A 20,908-nucleotide genomic window follows, 5' to 3' on the forward strand; every position below is an offset into this window, starting at 1 on the left:
GGCTTTCTTTACTTTTCTGGAGCTCGCTCTATGCCCCATTTTCAGCCCTTGCTCACCATCTTGTATCCAGTTATTTTATTCAACACCCCCCCCCACCCTCTTCATCCCCTTCCTGCTGCATTCGCAGCTCTGCCTGGCTCCCTTCCATTCACGCACCGCTCCTTATACATATTTGACTTGTAAATTGAGGCTCTATTTGTGTCATGCCCAAGAGGTGCTGTCAATTAGTCTAAACACCGTGACGCATCTTGTGAAGAGAGAGAGAAAGTAAGAGAAGAGTGAAAGAGGGAAGAAGGGAGTGAGGGAAAATAACAGTGAGAGGAAGACCAGAGAAAAGGGGAGAGAGAGAGATAGACAGAAAGTGAAGTAAATACATGGAGAATGAGAAGGAGGCAAGTTGGAGGCTTTTGCCCAGTGCAGCACCATAGAGGGACCCCCCGGTGGTGGAGCAGATCCCAGATCAGTGCGAGTGTCATCAGACAAAACCCCCACTCCAACCTACTGAGCATCTTGGTGAGAAGCACGGATCAGACACTCACCCCGGGAGAGCTGCTGAATATAGGGGGTTGTTGGGATTCACACTGTAGATGCTGCACATGCTGACTGTCCAGCATATGTTAGAAAGCCCTGCTGGGCGAGATGTACACTAACATGATGATGTAAACATTTAGTCACAACACACACCCTGCTATGAATGAGTAATTATGATGTGTTGTGGAGGGATTTAATACAAATTGAGGAGCTGTTTGGACAATATAGTAGGAGTCAGGGTTAAGGTGAGTGTGGCGGGTATGAAGTCTTGAAGTCATAGATACCCTTTTTTTATTGATTGATTAATTAATTAATTAATTAATTAATTATTTAATTAATTTACCAGGGACAGTGCACATTAATTAACATTTCAGTTTCCACATCATTGTAAATGTGCTGGAGTTAGCTAACTCTAAGTTAACTAGCTAGTCCCTGACTTTTTTCTCACTTCACATTATTTCTGTCGCTGTGTTACATGTTGATGGTGCAACCGAAATAAACACGCATGTTAAATGATTGGCTGTTTGCGTGTCACTCCTATCATGCTCCATTATCAAGGGATATGATGATTATGAGCCAGGGAGGGAGCACGCTTGGGGTTTGTTCATTCAACTGAACTATTTGTTATGTGTTTTCATGGCGTTTTGCATTTAATGCATTTAAGTGAAACTATTGAACATTCTATTGAACAATTTTCTTATTGCTATTGATGAAGTGTATATTGCTGGTACATATCGCTATCATTTTATCACTCAGGCATAGGTGTAACTAATAATATCAATTTAGGAGTTCCAGTCACAAAGCTGTTACTGTGCGTGCTGGATCACTGGCATGACATACAGCACACCTACATGTCATCATTAATGCTATTAGTTACACCTGTGACATGTCAAATGATTGTCATGAGAAGTCTATTATCCTGTCCCCTGAAGTGTAACGAAACTAATAGGGAGGATGTCAATCATGCGGTCTGTAACCATGCCCAACAGTTCTGAGAAGAGGTATATAATCAGCCACAGTGAAAACACCTGCGTGAACAGACAACTCTCAGTGATAGGTTTTTTGATATGGAATGGGTGGACATATTGTATGCATATATGGTGCAGGTTTATAAGTTTTATGTCGGCAACAAATATTTTTTAGAAAATTCCCAAAGACTACAAGACATCCAGACACTGTCTTTTTTGCTGGAAGCATATTAAACCTTTGTTCTTAGTCTGTGATAGTTTAGTAGGCAAGTTATTTGAGTTCACAACATGGCCTTATTATATCCTTGCTTACTGTTCCATATAACATGTGTTCATGGTGCTATGGCCCCCAGTATTACTTGGAAGAATTATGCAATGGCATGAGAAGTGGAGCTGTATTTTCCCCTGGCATAGTGAATGCAATGCATGTGGGTATAATTGGTATGGATGCTAGCTAAATGTAACTGCAAATTTTGCCTAAAAGTACTTAATATTAGCTAACTATAGGTGTTTCAGGCATTAGGTTTTTTGAACATAAAGTTATGCTATCTTAAATTTGCAAATGCCTACATCTCCACTGAATAGTAACTGACATGGGTGAGGTACAGAGTTAATTGTTATGTTGCATGAACTAGAAACATTAGCTTGTGTGGCTAATGTTAGCTACATTATAGGTTGGCACTCTGTTTTCTTGTAAATAAACACAGGTAGCGTTTCTTAGCAGAATCTATTGTGTGGCCTAAAAATATGTTGAATGCATCTCCTTCATAAAAATCTGCTTATTTACACATGGATGTATAAAGAGAACTGGATACAGTGTCGGAGGCGGGGCCCCGTTCATTCCTATGGAAGTTGCTCAGTGGCGCATGAAGCCAAAAAAGTTCAACAACTTCCGCATTGCTTACGCATCTGTGCGGCCCATAGAGCAAACGCAGTAGTGACTTTCGCCGGCCGAGTCAACTTCTTCCGGTTTAGCCCTTCGGCTAACTTGAATGGAGATTAAACACTTCAATTATGCGGCTCTTCTAGGCTTTTGAAATGTGATCGAACCAAATGGATCAAATTCTGATAGTTAGACAAGTCATGTCTGTAAATCGTTGGATTTACAGACGTCTCTTTCACAACGTAAGTCTATGGGAAAAAGTCTTTTTGTGCCAGTGTGCATCACATGACGTTGTAATTACACGGTTTGGCCGCTATGTCAAATTTGCTTCAAAACCCGGCTCTCTTCCTGTATCCAGTTCTCTTTATACATCCATGATTTTACATCCATATTTGCTAGCAAGCAGTCTTCTTTTACCCTGCCTTTTGCTGCTGTTTCTTTGGCCATTATCGCCATCACCTGCTGATTAGTGGAATTGTATGAAATTATTTTTCAGAATTATTTTCAGAATTTGTGGTGTCACTGCATGCTTGTGCATTTGCAATGTGTGTCTTCCAACATGTGCACAAGATACTGACAAAAAGGGGATCAACTCATTAAAACCTTACTCCACATGTAATATCTGCTATCTAGTTAACTTGGTCTTGATATGTTTTAGGGTCGTATTCTTAGAACTACAGCAGCAGTGTTCAATGTATACTCTGCAGTTTTCTCTGGAGTTGCTTTTAACATGTTTTTCCAGGTTCTTGCATACTAAGCCAGGTGACAGAATGTGAGTATTACCTGCCTGGTTTTCTTCGGGGACTTCAAACAAAGTCTATTCCTGCGGGAGCCCCCCTCTGTCATAAACGCTGCCTTGGGGTGCATGATCACACACATGATTAAACATCAAACAACACACACACACATATCAGATCATGGTTACTTTTGGGGACATTACATAGACTTACATGCATTTCCTGGAGACTTACCCTAACCATAACCACTACTTGCCTAACCCTAACCCTTACCCTAACCTTAACCTCACCCTAACTTTAACCACTGACCCAAAAATCAGCTTTTTCCCTATTGGGGATACGGCTTTTGTTGCCAGTTGGACAAGCTGTCCCTAGTTCACTGGTCCTAAGTCTGAAATTTGTCCCCAAAAGTAGCATATGACAGACCACAAACACACACACGCACACACACAGCCCATTTGAGCTTTTACTCAGAGAGGCAAATAAACAAATTGAATCTGAAGTTGCATTGCCTCTCTAATGCTCACATGCACCCACATGTGTACAGATACACACCCAAGCACAACGCCGATAATTTGCATGGCAGGGGCGGCTGCGGACATGGTGTCATGGCTGATTGTCTATCTAACCAGTGATGTCATATTTCTTGTGAAAGCCAAGTTTACTGCAGCGCTTTCAGCCGGCGGGGAAATGATGCCACAGCTTTGTTTTTTGTCTTTTTTTTCATCTTTAATTTGATGAGTGTCGAGCAGAGCGGGGTAAAAAACAATGCTCTCTCTGTGGGAGGAGCAGAGCAGAGGGTGAGGAGATCACCAAGTTTAACACATGTCCTATTGTAGTGTGGTCCATGCATGTGTGTATCATATTTTGAGGATTGGTGAGTAAACGGCAAAGGTGGCCATGGGGCACATGTCACAGTTGGATTGAAGAATAGATGATGAAATAGTAACGAAACACCATACAAAATGGAGTAGAGGCGTCTCGTTCTTCTTTCCTCTCTTACCTTTACTAACCTCTGCTCCAGATTCACAAACAGAGCGTGTGATTTGATACTGTTTCTCTGAGTATGTGTTAAACCTGATAGTAGATGAAATGTTATGGGCAGAAATATGTGTCACTAGAAACTGAAGTTTTAGTAATTATTTTTTTCAGTTTTGAAACTGAATGTAATATTATGAAGTTGGATTCAGTTGCTTTGAAACTGCATTTGATCCTCACTGAAAATTCAACTCTCTATATACTGTACTTCCACATTCAGTTCTCACAATTCAAATTCAGTTCTCACAGTTTAACTTCAGTTTACTGAGTCACACATCTGGTCATTGAGGAAGAGCAGTCAGTTCCAAACTAATAAATTCAATTTAAAATTATGTTATTCAGTTTCAGTTTTTTTAAATGCAATTATTTAAGTTGAGCAGTTCAAATTCAAATGTAAATGATTTAAATTAGGTTTCTAGTGACACATATTTCTGCCCATAAAATATTTTTATCCTTGGTGGAAAGGGGGCATAGAAATGTACAAAAACTGGTTTTAAACAATACCAGCGATTTGTTTTAATTGCTTATAAGACTTTTGTTATCAGAAGATTAGGGTCTGATGGATATTCACTGGACGGAAAACTCCACCCTGAAGTTGATATTTCCAGGTTTTGGTGTCAGGGATTCTGTTTTGCAGCAATATATTCAACACTATGCATGGGGAAATTCATTGAAAAAAAGGTAGATAACAGTGTCCCTACCAACAGCAGACTCAGTAGACCAGAATGCAATGCAAAAACACAACACTTTTTGAGCCAATGCTAGCTATGTCTTATCAATGCTAGCAATGTCTAGCTATTTCTTCCTCTTGCTGCACTATCAAGTGTTAGAAATAGCATGACTATATGAATGACACAACAGTGTGTTGTCACTTACCAGTACGCTTTTGATAGACTACTGTGCATTTCTACTTTAATATTTGTTTAACTTTTGCTGCAATGCATTTTTAACGTATTAATTAAAAAATCAATTAGGTGCCTGTTGTGACCTCTTCATTATGCCAGCACGGCATAAAGTATCATTGAGCTGCTTAAATCCTAAAGTAAACTATAAGCAGGTAGTTACAGGTCCGAAAAGTGAAGCCAATGCGGAAGTGCCTTAAATCTGCATTCTCTCTAATGGCCAGCAGGGGCCGCCTCCACTGGCTCCAAAAAGACATCCGTTTGTTTAGAAGTCTATGAGAAAATGACCCAACTTGTCACTTGATTTATTACCTCAGTAAATTATTTCCTAATGAGTTTATGGTTGCAATTGATAGTTTCAAGTCTTCTTCAATACAGCATGATGTTCATTTTGTAAATTATGGTCCCCCTTTTTTTTTTTTAGAGTAGAAATAGACGGTAAAGCAGGTATGCTTTAGGGCGTGGCTACCTTGTGATTGACAAGTCACTACCATGATGTTGTGTGAGGTGCTGTAGTTGGACCCTGAGGAGCTCCTCCCCAGCTCCATGTTCTCGTCCAAATATGGTTACTTCTCATAACTTCTGGCTCCAAAAAACCAAGATGGCGACGGTCAAAATGCCAAACTTGAGGCTTCAGAACCGGAGTCCACAAACCAATGGGTGACGTCACAGTGGCTACGTCCATTATTTTCATACAGTTTATGGTAAAATATTGATGCCCTGTGCACAGCTTGACTGAAGGAGACCAAAGTGTCCTTCCAGTTGAGGATGAATGATGAACAGCTATGGACTAGTGGCCTGTCGTGGCTGTTGTACTTGTTTGCTGAGAGTCAGAGCAACCAGAAGTTACCAAGTGTTATTTAAAGCAAGAATAAGAATTTTTCATAGTAAGAGGTTCAATTAGTTTATACTACCCTGTGTGACAATTATAACTGTTATATTTTTTGGCCTAACATGTTCTACCTATCTTGCATACATTTAACATTTATTTTCATGAAATAATTGGGATTCAGGAGGGTGAGTGTGAACGAGCATTCTCAATCTGACAATTTTGTTTCAGTTTTGTGACTGGCAGCTTATTTTCCTCTTTTTAATCCAATTCCAACCTTGGTAATGAAGTAATATTTTTCACCGTGTTGTCCATGTTTATATAGCCTGCATGAAACAACACAGTAAAAATGCATGGGGTGAAGTATCTAAGATGCGCTTTTTGTAGTCCATCTTCAGAACATGGTAGTTTCACTACAGCAGACCCACGTCAATAACATCCACTGTTGCATAATTATGTAGCTCAGTGTAAGTGCAGATGGATTCTCTTAGCACTGTAGTTGTCTTTTCCTAAGTCCTTTTGAATTCTCCTTCATGTCTTTCCTTGATCTTGTGATGTTTTCCATCAAGGTCAAGGAAAAGTGGTTAGGAAAAGACGATAGACCGCAGCCTAGCACTGTACTTTGGCACTGCTATGCCTAAGTACAGCCTCACAGAGCTGCTAGCATAGATGTTACATGTTTTAACATAAAGACATAGCAAACTAACATTTTTCATGAGGAATTTATTTTATATATTTAGACACCGTTTCTAAATGACCTCAAAGTGGCATATCTGTACTGCAACTTTTTGTTACTTACTGGCCAACATAAGCCCATATTGCAATGAACTATGGCCAATTTATCATCCATATTATCTGGCTTTAGCCAATGCTAGGAAGGAATAAATTGCAACACAACTCCTGCTGTTTGAAGAAGTATTTAAGGGCTCATTTGTGCTAATTAGCTGCAAATGTAGCTTTAACGCTATGACTTAACTAATGCAATACCATCTTTTAAGCATACATTTACATTTACTCTGTAATGATAATAATATTTTCATTTGTGCTGCCCAATTTACATTTTTGGCAATAAAACTGCCAGTACTGTTTCCCTTGACACCTAGAACAAGCTGGTCCAGGCCATCTCAGCAACAGGCCTACTACCTCTGCAGCATGTGTGTTTTCCTCTTTAGAAAATAACCTGTTACATGCAATGTAATAAGCCTCTCTGCTTCCATCAGAGCAGATGAACCACCAAACACTAACTCTACTCTCATGCCACGGTGTTCACTCACTTAGCCAAGCAAACATCCAGACTGAGACTAGCTGCTCACTAGTGTGTGTTCCTTACCTTTTTAAACTCGTTTTTTTCCCAAATAAACAGACTGAAGCAGCATCGGATCAGGTACTGAGAGCTGAGGGAACAAAAGTGCACATATGGAGGGTTTAGACAGCCAAAGCTGCAGTGAGAGATGAGCAATCTAACACAGGCTGTGGTGCTAATTGATTTGGCAGGTTTTTGTAGTTAATTTTGCTACATGTTTTTTTGCTATATTAAACCTGCAGTGTGGAACTTTTACATATAAATAAACGCCCGTTACATTCAAGCCCGTGTCAAACGAGTTCACACATTGCTGATTAAGCCTATTAACACCAGATAAATCTGTATTTCACAGAGTTTTTAAATCTCATGTTGGGGGTGATGTTCCCATGTTGACCATTTGGCTGTTAATTGTGTGGCTCCTCTAGACTTTCCAAATGTTATACAACCGAATGGATCAAATTCTGATAGTGAAACAAGTCATTTTATGGGGGTTGTGTGATGCTCAAAACAATTTATCCACCGTTTTACAGCCGTAACAGTAGGTTATGGCCAGTGGTGTACTGGCTGTCGAGCATACTGTTCTGGGACAAATCCTGGTGGGCCAGTGGGCCATCAAAACAAATCCGTTTTTACTGGCCTTCTCTGTGTGCCTGTCATTCAGGTTGCACATGAGAACGTGCTGCATGCCCATGTCAGGCAATCATAGCCGAACGCCCCCCTTTACTCTCACTGCCAGCAGGGGGAGACAAAAGTCCTGCACTCCAGCTGTAAAGATCACTTAATTTTTTTGGAATCCTGCCTCTCTGCAACTTGTGGAACCACTGAGTCCTGCCAGCCCTGCTCAGCCTTACTTCTGTTTTTTCTTCACAATATTCCTCCTTTTGATTTTGATTTGCCAGTAATTATTCAAAAATGTTTACACTGTGTAGTGTGGACAGGTGGAGCACTATAGTTTCCTACTTAGGTGGACGGACAGTTGGAATAAGCTGTTTAATTGATCTGTAATTGGAATCAGGTGTTTCAGTGGTGTGTATGGATGTGCATTCATTTAGTTAATTAACCCATCATGGATGCAGACTTTGTAAACCACTGTGCTCTGGTTGTGTGCTGACTGCAAATAATCAAGAAGGTACAGGCCACTTTGTTATGCTTAGTTTGTTGTTTTGTTATGAGACACACTGATGAGCAGATTAGGCAAAGATATTGCCCATGTAAGCAATCAGTAAGACAGCTCGTCTCCATGTTGAGAGGTCGGCTGAGACCCGGGGATATGGAGAATATACTGTGTCAGTAGAATAAGAAGTTCTGCTCCCACTGCACTGTTATACCTCTGATGCAGCAGAGGGATATTACTAAGGTGCTTGTCTATTTTTGCTCTATGGACATGGATGCTAGTAATTTGGCTACAGTATACAATATCACATGAAGCCTACATTGCTACTCTAACTGTGCATAAAAGTTGTGCAGTTTTTGTAAAGTTACCATTCATCTGTAATTACGTTATTATTTGTGTTGGTAAATGTGATTCTCTGAATTGAATCTGTTCAGGAACAGGTTAAGACAGGACACACATTGTTGAGCCAATAATAAATATGATTTAGGCATGATGACTTAATGATCCGAGCTGGGTCAAGTCTGGGTCAGATGGTGTTGACAGCAAGATGATGAATTCTTACAGTGTTGGGTGTTGAAGGATTCTAATCGTTTGTCCTCTGATCAAGTTGTTACCCATCGGTCTTACAATGATTATTTTTAACATGATTTTTATGACTGGAATTCAGATATAATAATAATAAAGACAAAACCAACTAAAAATGGGGAGCAACTTATGCACTGTGAGTGAGAGGGTATCAGTGGCTGTTAGTTTGTGATGTACTTCATCAGATTTCAGTACAAAGCCACAAGTCTTGAAGTTTACAGTTGATGTTGTCCTCATTTCCCCATCCACTGTCTTTTTTATTAAATTTTGTGTTTTTTCCTCTGTTCTGTTCTTTCCCTTTCCCATGTGGATTGCAGTGTATATTAGCAAGGCAAACTCTCTGATGATTGTCCATAACTGTTCTGTTAAAGAAATACTGAAGAATTTGTGTTTTCGCAGCATTTCAGTGGTTGTCTAGTAACATGATTGTTATCATTCATATCATGATTCATAGCCTACCTATTGTCCAGTGTGTTGTCTCTGCATTTACTCAAGTGTTCAATATGTGTTCCTTTCTGACTGTTGAGATTTAAAAAATCGGTGCAAGTTGGTGGAAGATTACCATGATAATGTGCCCTGGTAAAAAAGTGAGTCAGATTCATGATACTGGAAACTGAGTGAAGCCCAGATTATAGTCGGCTAATGCACAAATCTTGTTTTATGATCCAGGCCCCAGGACTGATGTGCTGATGTGGTCTTTGTCATATAAAGCAGCTCAGATTCAGCTTTAAGGCAACAGCAAATTTGTATGGCAAGTCATTGCTGCTAACATTTGCTACTGTAATATATGTAAAGTAGGTAAAATTAGCCAATATCGCTCACAAAGAAACATCTAGTTTGCCACAGGTTCTCCTTAAACAACTCAATTTCTAACTGTTTACCATTTTTCTCTTATCCTCATCTGTTCTCAGTGCAATGGACAACTAGCAGACTCAAAATGATAAGGCTTTCAAATATAAGTATGTATAAGCCTATTAATGAATTCATTAATGTAATTTATATCTTGGCAGTAGATGTAAATGGTAAATATTATGTCATATGAGGCTCACAATCTTGATGTTTAAAAAAAGGTTGAATTATGTCTCCTTTAGAGAAGAATCAATTTTAAAACTGTACTGGCATGAGTAAGTCACAATTACATTAGAGCACTTATCTCAATCTGTCTTTGAAACAGTCTTAAACATGAAGAAACGCTGCTTCTGCATGTTGTTCATGATTGGAGAGGTGTTGAGGACTGCACTTGAGTGGCATGATTGCTCTTTAATGTTTGGATCATTAGCATGCATTAACCACGGTTTTTAAACATCTTCACCAAGCTGATTGGCTACTTGTGATGATTTATCTTTCACTATGTGAAAAGTATTTCCTTTAGAGGTGTGAAGAAGGCTGTACATGAGGACTCAAACTCAACTGATGGTAGTGTGGCATTTTCCTAAACTGTGGACAACATTTATTAAACTAAAGATTCTCATGAAAAGCATAGTTCAGTTACTTTGTGAGGGTATGGTAACATAAAATCATCAAAAGGTTTGTCATAAAATGCTTTCCTAATCTGTTATGCTGGTAATAATATGTGTGTGATATGTATGAACAAGAAAGATATTTTTGAGTTTGCCTACATAGGTACACCTGTGGGATCACACCTATAGAATAACATCTGTGTATGTGAAGAGAAACACAAAATTAACACATGATTAAATAAAATCAGCAGCTCTGCCTTGCAGGGGTGATTAAATTACAGGAAGTGATCACAAGAGCTTGGTTAGCCTGGTGGTTGACTGTTTTTCTTTGTTTCAACTCACAGTGAAAGCGGCTCCTTAATGCTGAAGTGTTCTTGAGCAATACCCTGAATTATCAGCAGATCCAGACCTCTCTGCTAGGGTAAGTGATACAAAAAATCCCTGTAGCTATAATATAGCTCTAAGGAAGAATACATCCACAAATCTAAAACTGCACAGCACTCATTTCAAAAGTGGTTGGTAAATACTGTAAGTTAAGAGTACAGGTTTTGTAGTTAAAGCTAAGTTTGAACTAAACTTGTCTTCTAAAGTCAGTGCTTCAATGGCTGAACCACTATTGCTTATTCTATCAGACAATTTAGAAGATAACTTGCCTTCAAAGTGGAGAGCCTAGTGGGTAATAAGCCAATCTTGCATTCTTCATGGCAAAATTTAAAAGATTCTTACTCTTCCAATCAGTGGAAAAGACCCTGACCTAATCAATTTTCTATAAATTATTTTGTAGATTGGTAAGTAACATGAATATTTGAATACATGAATATCATGAGACTGTTTCATAACCTGTTAAAAGTTCCTTGTAGTAACTTTAACATTTCATTTGAAGAAAAATGAGATTCTCTGTGAAATTATCTCAGCTGTCTGTTAGTATCTTTTTTTTTAGATTCTACCACTGGGGGGCACTAAAGTCAGAAATGATCTAATTTTACACATGGTGGCTTTAACCATCAGTGTTGTACATTAAATATAATCCTGATACGGAGCTATGACTGTTTTCAAATCAAGCTGAGGTTTTTAGAAGCAACTGTCCAAATATTCTGCACACATCACCAGGTAAGATTAAACTGGATTGAGAGACAAGGAGACGATAAACAGACGACACGACACAGGGAGTAAGAAGTATATAACCAAGTGTATTCCCTCTGTTAATGTACACATATTTAGAGTCATCTCACTGGAACACTTTACAATAACATTTAGAAAGAACAGGAAGATACTGGGAGGAGTATGCTTGGAATGGAGAAAGAGAGAAACCAGACAAACGTGGCAGGAGAGTGAATCGATGGAGCCTGTCAAATGAAATGGCTGCCATCTTGTCTCTAGCCATATAGACAGAAATAGATATAAAACAAATAAAAAAAAATAGATGAAGGATGGATAGAGCCTGCTTTCTCCACAGGGTATGAGGACAGACAATCTGCCATACAGAAAAAAAGGAATAGATGCAGGACAAAAAATAGACTGAGGATGGAATAAAAGGAGAGGAACTTTTCTCCCCTGGAAAAGGAGAATGTCTGGTTTCATGTTCATAATCCAAATCACATTTGCTCAATTACCAAAAGAAAATACATAGAAATTTTTGTTTCCCAGAATCATAGTCATTTTTTTCTCCAAACAGGAATGATAGTAGGGAAAACACATTTCTCTTAGTAATGGGATGAGAGTCAAATATTTAGACATTTCACAAACTTTTTTCAGGATTTTTCTTTTCTTTTCATGGTACAATTTTCTTTTTTTAATAGAGTCGAGAAAATTGGAATACTAGAGTTCTGTTGTTCATCTTCCAGGGAACTGCCGTTCACCTATATTTGTGTGCTCTTCCCACAAAGTTTGCTTTGCCCATTGGCTGCCATCAGTCCAGTCAGGCTAGAGAGGGGCGAAAGACACAGTTGCTTTTTCAGCTGCAAGGTATCTCTCTCCACAGTGGGACCCCAGCAAGAATGAATTCAGAATTTCCCTATAATGTCTCTCATTTCTCCAGAGAAAAGAATCAAATAAAAAAAGAAAAGAGCAAACCAAAGTGACTGAGTCTTGCAGCAAGGCATTGCATCAGCCATACTGTTCATGAGAGGGGGGTGGGGGGGTCTGGGGATTTGGGTGGTGAAACTGTTCCGACGTCAAAAATCCTAAAGTCCATCTTCGCCCTTCAGTATCAGCAACTTTTCCACTCGCTCACAATTTAGGTCCATAGGTTTCTGCAACGTCTATACATATATTTATAATTATATAGAACAGAGTTCATCTTGTTTGCTGGAGGTTTTTTCTGTTTTTCGGTGATTAGTAACTGTAAGGACGTGACACAGTTTCTCTGCTGGCCCACTAGGGGGCGCCTCTGAGCCCCAGAAACACATGACACAGATCTGCTGGAACAAAGGACGACCAAGGGGTTTTGGCCTCAACAAGTTTTTGGTGGCTAAACGTACAAGTTAGCTTCCATTAGTTTGGAGCGGTGGTATCTCACATAGTTGCTACGTTTAACGTTGTTATGATCATCAATCATCGTCATATTTTTTGTTTTTTGAACTCCACGGAAAGAAAAACAGTTTTTATCTCTTTTTCGTTAATGAATACTACATGCTTGAAACACGGCAGAGTTAACGTTGCATCAGCTGCTGAGCACCGTAGACAAGGAGAGAAACAGAGTGCACGAGCCAATGAGAGGAAGAGAGAGAGAGATCTGATGAGATCAGAGATGTGGAACACTTATAGTGGTGGGAGAGGTGGATTTGACACAGTGTTTCTGTATGCTGGCAGTATATTGATTTTACAGAGGGACGTCAAGTTGCTAATTCAAGCCTAGTTGGAAAATAATATGTTGATACTGTCTAAGGTGACGGCTTACACCACAAGCTCGCCTCAGATTGAATTACAGACCCTGACACAAATACTGATGTTGGTGCTTTCCTACAGTACTCAAGATATTAAATAACCTGTCATATGCTAACCCATAAATCACTGTTTTATCAGCATGTGGTACGCAGTTGTTGGCACAGTATGTGTTGAGATCTGAGGTGTAATAGCCTTTCCTTAAATCCACACCATGGTTAACATTGAATAAGAAGTCAAATCAATCAAAGCGATGCTGAAAGGTGTGAAGAACCACAATGTCACCTTGCCATCTTATTTTTCTGCCTCCCCCTGATTAGACTGGAATTGGTAACATGCATGACAATGCACCTGACAATACTGAGTTTTAAATAAATAACCCTCTGTGTTATGTTCACCATTTTCCATATACTGCCTCTTCTCCCTCCCTCTCTCTCTCTCTTTCTCTCTTGTCTCTTTCCTTCTCTAAGTGTGTCTGCTGTCTGTCTCTGTGTGTCACGGCGGTGCTCCCTCAGACGTAGTACTCTTTGTCTTTGTTCTTCTTGTTTTTGGTGACCGTCTTGGCAGTGGTGGGCTGTTTCTCCTTCACCAGGGCTCCGTTGCTCTGCGTGGCTGAGTTGCTGATGTAGTTGCGACTCTGGTCCACCTGGTAGGAGCCCTCGTCACGGTTGCGATACTTATACATGGCGTAGAGCAGGATGAGGATGCAGAGGGCGGCGGCTGCTACGATGCCCACTACCATTCCCGTGGTGCTGCTGGACTGCTGCACCTCTACGGCGCCTGGGAGACCTCTCTCAGGAGACGTGGGGTCTGGAGTGGGAACATGGGGGAAATTTGGGGGGTAGGTTATTCCGGGGACTCGGCGGTGGCCCGGGTCTGACGAGGGGTGGGCCGGCGGCAGCAGCACCTGGTCCCGGGTATTCATTTTCCCGGCAGGGATGTTGTTGCTGCTACTACTGCTGCCGCCGGCGGCTGGCTTGATGCGTGGGCTGAGCTGGTCGGGGTTGGCCGTGGGGGTGGAGGAGAGAGGTGGGCGGTGGGAGTTGGGGAAGCGGGAGAAATGGCGGTCTCGGGGGTTCTGGACGCCACCCTCAACGGCCGGGGGAGGAGGGAGGACAGTCCTGTCGGTGACTAGGGGGGAGTTTTTGTAATAGTCCTCGTCATCAGACTCTTGCATCTCCCCCGAGCCATACGCCGACACCTCGATGGTCTCCTCGCAGTCCTCCTGGTCCAGGGGGCATGGGGGCCGACCGTTGGGCAAGGGGAGGGACTCTTTGGTGGTTTCGAGCAGGGTGAGGAAGGGGCGGTAGGTGGTGGGGGGCGGGGGGATTACTGGGTAGCGGGTGGCGATGGATGGGGGGTCTAGGGAGTCCACGGTTATAATGGGCAACACTAATTCACCTCCTAGGACAAGAAAGAGACAACGGAGGAAAAGAGTGTTAGAGACCACCTGAGAGAGAGACCTCCTCCAGAACAACAAAAGAAAAACAGTTCAAATGAATACAGCAACACCAGTATTAGAACAGCACTACAACTTCACATGAGGTTAGTTATATAAGTTTAGTTAGTCTGTTCTATTTAAGAAGTTAAAATGCTGACTAACTGTCTGCCAACTGGAATAAAATACAAGATGTAAGAAAATACTCTAACCTGCACCTGTTCCTGACTGCTCTGACCTATCTCCCTATACTGCATAGACCTACATGTTAATTCACTAATACAAGATAAAAGTAGACTACAAATTACACTGAACAACTTAACATCTATTGTACTACACAGCCTATCCTTCACTGCTAACTGTCTATTCTTACCTATGCTTACTACACTAACGCTCAGATGTTTCTGCTGTGATTGGTTAAATAAGATAGCAAACCACGAGGTTCAGGTCACTTACATCAACAAATTGGCCGCATGATTTTTGCATGAAAAAAAAAATTACAAAAAGAAAGCTGTGTAAGATTGTTCTCGGATAGTGATAAACATCTCCCCCCCTCCCTTCTTTACCTCCTCTCCTCTTTTGTTTCTTTATTGCGTGAAAAATAATCAGGATTTTAAAAAATATAGTTGAATTATTCATTGTGTTTTTTTCCCCCAAATTCTCATGAAAAATAGGCTCAATCCGATTTCCCCCCCTTTGGGCATGGTGGTTTCTATGGCTCATTTCTAATTAGCTTAATCTGTATGCAAACCCTGCAGGAAACTGATGCCCCTAATTTCTAACCCAAACTCTCAGTACACACTACAGTACACTGAGAGATAGAGTATTAAACACTACTGCTGTCTTTCTTACATGAGTCCCCCGATGCCCACTTCCCTCCCAAACACCACAGATATACATGGGGCAATGACGGTCTTCATAAACAGCCACCAACACAAGTGCACAGTTAAAAAATCATCTTAATGAGCCACAATTTGTTGTCAAGCTTCAGTTATATAATCTTTTTAGCCCACTGTGAAAAGAACACCCCAGATTAAATAAAGATTATTGGGTGTAAAAAGTTGCAGTCATTCAGAAGGGTCAAGGTTAAGCATTAAACATATTGGGAGTATGTTAGCAGAACATGGCAGAATATCAGTCTAACACAGTCTATTTATACACTACATTTTAAATCAGAACAATTTTCTCTTCGGCCTTGTAAAAGTGTTAGGGTCACAGTTGAGAAAACAATTGAAAAACATGGCAAGGGGGAATTAGATTATGGCACATCTTGGGGGAAGAAAAAGAGGGGGTAACAGTAAAACATGACCAAAGAAATGCCAACATCACCAGCATAAAATCATGACTCTGGCTCTTTGTTCATTTGATGAGGTAAATCAGAGTGACTCAGTGGGAGAGGTGTTGGATCAAGCAGTTCAAAAATGATGGGGAAGTGTAAGGGAAGGTTGTGGACTGTTAAAATTCCCCCGTAGCCTTTATACAGCTCAGCAACGCTCAAGCACCCCAAACCCTGAGCCCCCCATATCTTGTCATTTATACAACCATACATTTTCACTCAGAGAATGGCAAAGGCTTTGTTACAAAGGGTGATGCATTGAGTTAACAAAGCCACTAAACATATCAGCATATATACAACACACTTCAGAGAAACAGGCCTTGAAATGAAGCAAAATGTGAGAGCTGTAAAGGAAAAAAAACTTAGCAATTCTTCAACCTTTCTCCTAACTTCTTATTTCAGTACCAGTGCTGGAACAACTAGTTTCCATGGCAATGCTCAAGTTATTTCTATAGATTATATTTTCTTTCTCTCTGTGTGTGAGGGCCGTGTTTCACCTTGACGGCTGAGAGGACAGCAGAGCGTGGTGGCAAATTCGAGGAACAAAGACGAGCTGCACAAAGTGGGATTTCACAAGTTTAGCACGTTCAAAAAATCTTTGGTTTTGTGAAATAACTTGTCAAAGTCACAGAAAGTTAAAAGAAAAAAAAAACAGTTTTGGGGACCTCAGAGATACAGTAGCATATGTGTGAATGAGGGTGACAGACAAGATGCTAGTGTCGCTATCTTTACTTTGCCATCTGTCTGTATGGGAGAGATGCTGCAATTGCAATTTCAAGCTTTCTACCTGCTGATCAGTGTGCAGCCCACCCATTACTGAGCAGTTACCTCCACTCACTGTGTGCCCCACTTACATGTACATGTGGCTGACATTGCAAATAGATGGTCTTGTTACAGTAAATACTTCTAGGAAGCCTTGCAGAATCAGGAACACTGCTTAACTGGAGTCTACAATCCACTTCATATGAACCCTTAGCACAATGTTTATAAGATTTAAAATATTCAGGAGCTAAATAAAAATATTATCTAATATTGGGTGATTTAGTGTAGAAAAGTATCTTTAAAAGTAAAGGATGATTCTGACAAATCACTCACACCACTGTTGTGCCTCTCAGCAGAGCCAAAGCCTGAAGGTTTTATGGTATTATCCCACATGACTGCCAGGCATTGGCTGCTAGAAAAATAATGAATCTCAGTCCTCATACACAGAGTGAGCCATGTCTCAGCACTCTAGGCAGTTATCAAGTCAACCATCTTTTCATTTCCTGTTGTGTGACCCAAGCCTTCTGCACCCATAGTTTAAACCAATCAACAACTTCAAATTTGCTCTCCCCTTCTCCATGACTGCACCCTCTTTTTTCATGATGCAGCTCTGATTGTTCAGTTAACACCCACAGGCAGGTCGATGACAGGCTGAGAAAGTTGTACAAACGTGTTACAAATAACACACATATGTTCATATATGTGTTGTTCTGCTGAAAGCTGCCAAGCTCCACAGACTGATAGATGGATAGTCAGAATTTGATGGATTTATAACCCAAGTGAGCATAAGATATTTAGGTACTTTTAACATAGGCACAGGCTTTGTTAGTACTATTTTATTTTATATCCAAACCATCACCCTGATCCAAACAGTACTGGAAACAAATGCATATATATTATGATTCCAGAGTGTGGGTGTCTCTGTCTTTAACATTGTAACACTGTCATTTAAACGTGAAAGCGAGAGAGACTCAAAGATATTCAACTTGATTGATTGAGTTTGACTCCATTGATTTGAACAGCTGAGGCAGTGGAACCACGTTGAGCCCACATGATGAAATTTCTTCTTTATCTTTACCCACACGCCACTCCACAGCGCTGCCAGTATGAGTCATCCCCCCTCTATTTACTCAAAATGAGAACAGGGCAGATGGATAGTGATGCATCTATGTCGGTCTCCTGACAAACATAGTTATTCTAACAATCACGTCGCCCTGCTCACATCCATTTTAAATATTTAGAGCAAAAAGGTTGTTAGGAGTTTGAGTATTCTATAATTCAGCTTTGATTAGGCTGCAGATGGAAAATCCAACAGCGTGTCCAAGCATAATATATTTTTCCTTGCTTGCTTTTAAATCATGCCACAATAGTTACAATTATGGCCATATAATCTGTGCAACGGCGGGAAAAAAACCTGTTTCTTCATATGTACGACTGGATAAACTGTTTATAAATGCTGCATTTGCTGCTGTCTTTCTCAAGCAAAGTGATTTATTTTGACACAAAGGGATGATACCCTACTCATATCGTGTCTCACTGAGAGTCACACACCGGCTGCAGTCAAAGTCACCTCCCTACAGCTCCCCGGCACCTGGATCGACTCCATGAAGCTGGCTGGATTTGTTTTTCTTGCCAGCTTGGTGTTTCTGCCTCACTGTGGTATAAATCACAAGCTGTTCAGGAACAAGAGGCAAGTCATGCACAGAGAAATCTCCTAATGGAGAGATATCAGAATGCACTGCTTCCCTGCTTTTTACATTTGCCTATCTGGACCACTCCATGGTCTCTATATCTTTTTTTTTTTTTTCACCTGTTATATTTTTTCACACTAACCTTTTATTTTTTGGGTGTCTTTGTTAGATGAAAAGGTCTCAGAATATAAAAGTTATAGAAAATGAAGTTAAAAAAAAAGAAATAACTAGGTTAGGTGGTTTAGACAAATCGTGCACCAGTGTTTCTCCACCATGCTCCTGGGAGAAACTACGACATTTGTTTACGGTTCTTCAGATTTTGAAGTGTTGAGCAGAAGGACACCCTGCTGAGGAAACAGTAGCACCAGGAAGAAAGAACCCAGCCTTCACAAGTGGATGCTCTGGGGCAACATCAGATTTTAATTATAATCAAATTCATTAAGATCTCACAAACAGAGATCGTTTGCAGCAGGTCAGATTTCTAAAGTAGGGAAATTCTTTTTGTTTGTTTGTAAATGACAAAATGCACCATTTACCAGTTTGAAGCAAAGTGGCTGCAATGAATGTGAATAATGTTGAATAATGCAGTTTTTGATGTGCACATTTAACAGCAGACTGAGAATGTTATGTCTTTAGAGCCAACACATAATAACTAATTCCCCTGATTTATCTCTATGAAAGCAATGATCCCTACTATTGTTACCCAAATGCATCTCCAATGATAAAGTAGTATATATATATTATAACACTGTTCAATAGAAAAAATAAAAATAAATGAATATTGAATTAATATATATATTTATTATTGATTGGTGAAATTATTACATTTTGATTAGTCATGTCAAGATTTATTTTTGGTAAATTATGTAATTGTTTATTAATATTTAATTACATGATATTTAGTTAGAAAATCAGTACAACTTTGTTATATTTATGTGTTATTCTATTTTAGCTCATTTTTATTCTATACAAAGCAATATTCTTGTTATATTGCCTTGTGTTTCTTTTTATATAAAGCACTTTGAATTGCTTGCCTTGTATTAATACTCAATATAATCAACAGTCTTTGTTATTATCAGTAATTTTATACTTTGTCAGCTACTTTTGACATTTACAATTTACACAATCTGTTAATTGCAGTTATTTACACAAATATAACTAGTCACCTCATTGTTTGTGCAATCACTAATCACTGCACTTTTTATTTCAGGCAGACCTGAGGCAGGGCCCGAGATGTGGCATGGATTGGACGACTGAAATCTGAACTCTGAAATCTTTCTGGGGCAACAGGATGGTGTATTGTTTCGAGATCATCCAGACAACGCAGGTTCAAGCTACTACACTGCAAAACATCTAACCTGTGCAACCCCTGCGATAAACCTGGGGCTGTTTATGTGTGGAGATCGATCGATAAAGAATCTCACTGACAAATATCTGACACCCAGACCCATCAAACAATGTTGGTTTGATCCCGTGCGTGCTCTGTGTATGGAGGCTCAGAGCTGGGGTCACCCCTCATCGGTCACCCAATCTCTTAGTTGCACTCCTTGACCTAAAAAGAACATTCGCAGGTCGACTCTATAGCATGTCGTCTGATGAATTATTGAGGATCTCCTCAAAGCTCTGATCTTGTCAGAGTGAAACCGATATAGCACCTACAACATCTTGGGACTGATAAGTAGCTTGGAGGTATGAAAGAGAGAAAGAAAGTGAGGTAGTGCTGAGGTAGAGAAAAGACAAAATGAAATAAAGAGATAAAATGAAAGATTTCATGTGCAGGGCTCATTGGAGAAATGACATTTGTTGTTTCTCTGAGAAGGACAGTATCTTCAGTTGTGTGTTATTGTGAATACAATTACTGTATGCACATGAGTTTTCATCTATGTGTGTTAAATGAGTTTCTATGCAAATGTACATATTTCTTGGTGTATCTATACGAGTGTGCACGTCATCACTATCCCCAGGACATGTTTCATCTTTGTAATCCTGGTTCCCACTTCCTATGTCTTGTCGCTCTTCTGACGGGGGGCTCATTAACAACACTGGAGGATCCAAAGCAAAGCTTTAATTGGGTGATGTAATTAAGGCTCCCTAACAAAGTCAAAGTTTAATTAGCCTGGTGGGAAAGGCAGGAATCATTCACGGGAATTTCACTCTCAGTTTTGCATCCTCTCCTCCACTTCCTCTTCCTTCTCTCTTGCAAGCTTTCTTTTTCTCCCTCTATCTCTCTCTCCTCTCCCCATTTCTTTGTTCTGCTTTGAGCGCAAAGGAACGTGACACAAATCTCGATGAGGGTCAGTCCTTCACAACGCACTCCTTCCAGGTCTTCTCCTACTAATCTCTTCCGCGGGTCTGGGTCTCTGTCCTCCCTCTCTGCGTCCAGTGCTTTGTCTGTTTTGCATCCGCTCTGAGTGTTGACACTGTTGCTCTAGTATCTGAGCTTTTCAC

General features: G+C 40.2%; 1 protein-coding gene and 1 long non-coding RNA gene across 17 annotated transcripts in view; one reads left to right on the forward strand and one right to left on the reverse strand.

Moving 5' to 3' along the window:
* LOC137174107 (uncharacterized) overlaps positions 1 to 20,908 on the forward strand; it is a 29,578-nt gene that overhangs the window by 7,276 nt on the left and 1,394 nt on the right. For 4 of the 6 annotated variants that reach the window (XR_010925278.1, XR_010925276.1, XR_010925277.1 and 1 more), the window contains exons 4-5: positions 10,695 to 10,771; positions 19,671 to 19,787. This is a non-coding gene — a long non-coding RNA (uncharacterized lncRNA). Of the gene's footprint in view, positions 1 to 10,694; positions 10,772 to 14,641; positions 14,779 to 19,670; positions 19,788 to 20,908 lie in introns of all 6 variants that reach the window. The other 2 variants (XR_010925280.1, XR_010925281.1) reach the window with 2 other exon arrangements.
* The window catches only part of nrxn2b (neurexin 2b), a 715,289-nt gene continuing 705,901 nt past the window's right edge, over positions 11,521 to 20,908 (reverse strand). For all 11 annotated transcript variants that reach the window (XM_067579159.1, XM_067579157.1, XM_067579160.1 and 8 more), the window contains one exon: positions 11,521 to 14,637. In XM_067579159.1, coding sequence (XP_067435260.1) covers positions 13,745 to 14,637 — 893 coding nt within the window. In that variant the 3' untranslated portion in view covers positions 11,521 to 13,744. The remainder of the gene's footprint in view (positions 14,638 to 20,908) is intronic.

The sequence above is a fragment of the Thunnus thynnus genome, chromosome 22 (assembly GCF_963924715.1).
Source record: "Thunnus thynnus chromosome 22, fThuThy2.1, whole genome shotgun sequence".
Lineage (NCBI taxonomy): Eukaryota > Metazoa > Chordata > Actinopteri > Scombriformes > Scombridae > Thunnus > Thunnus thynnus.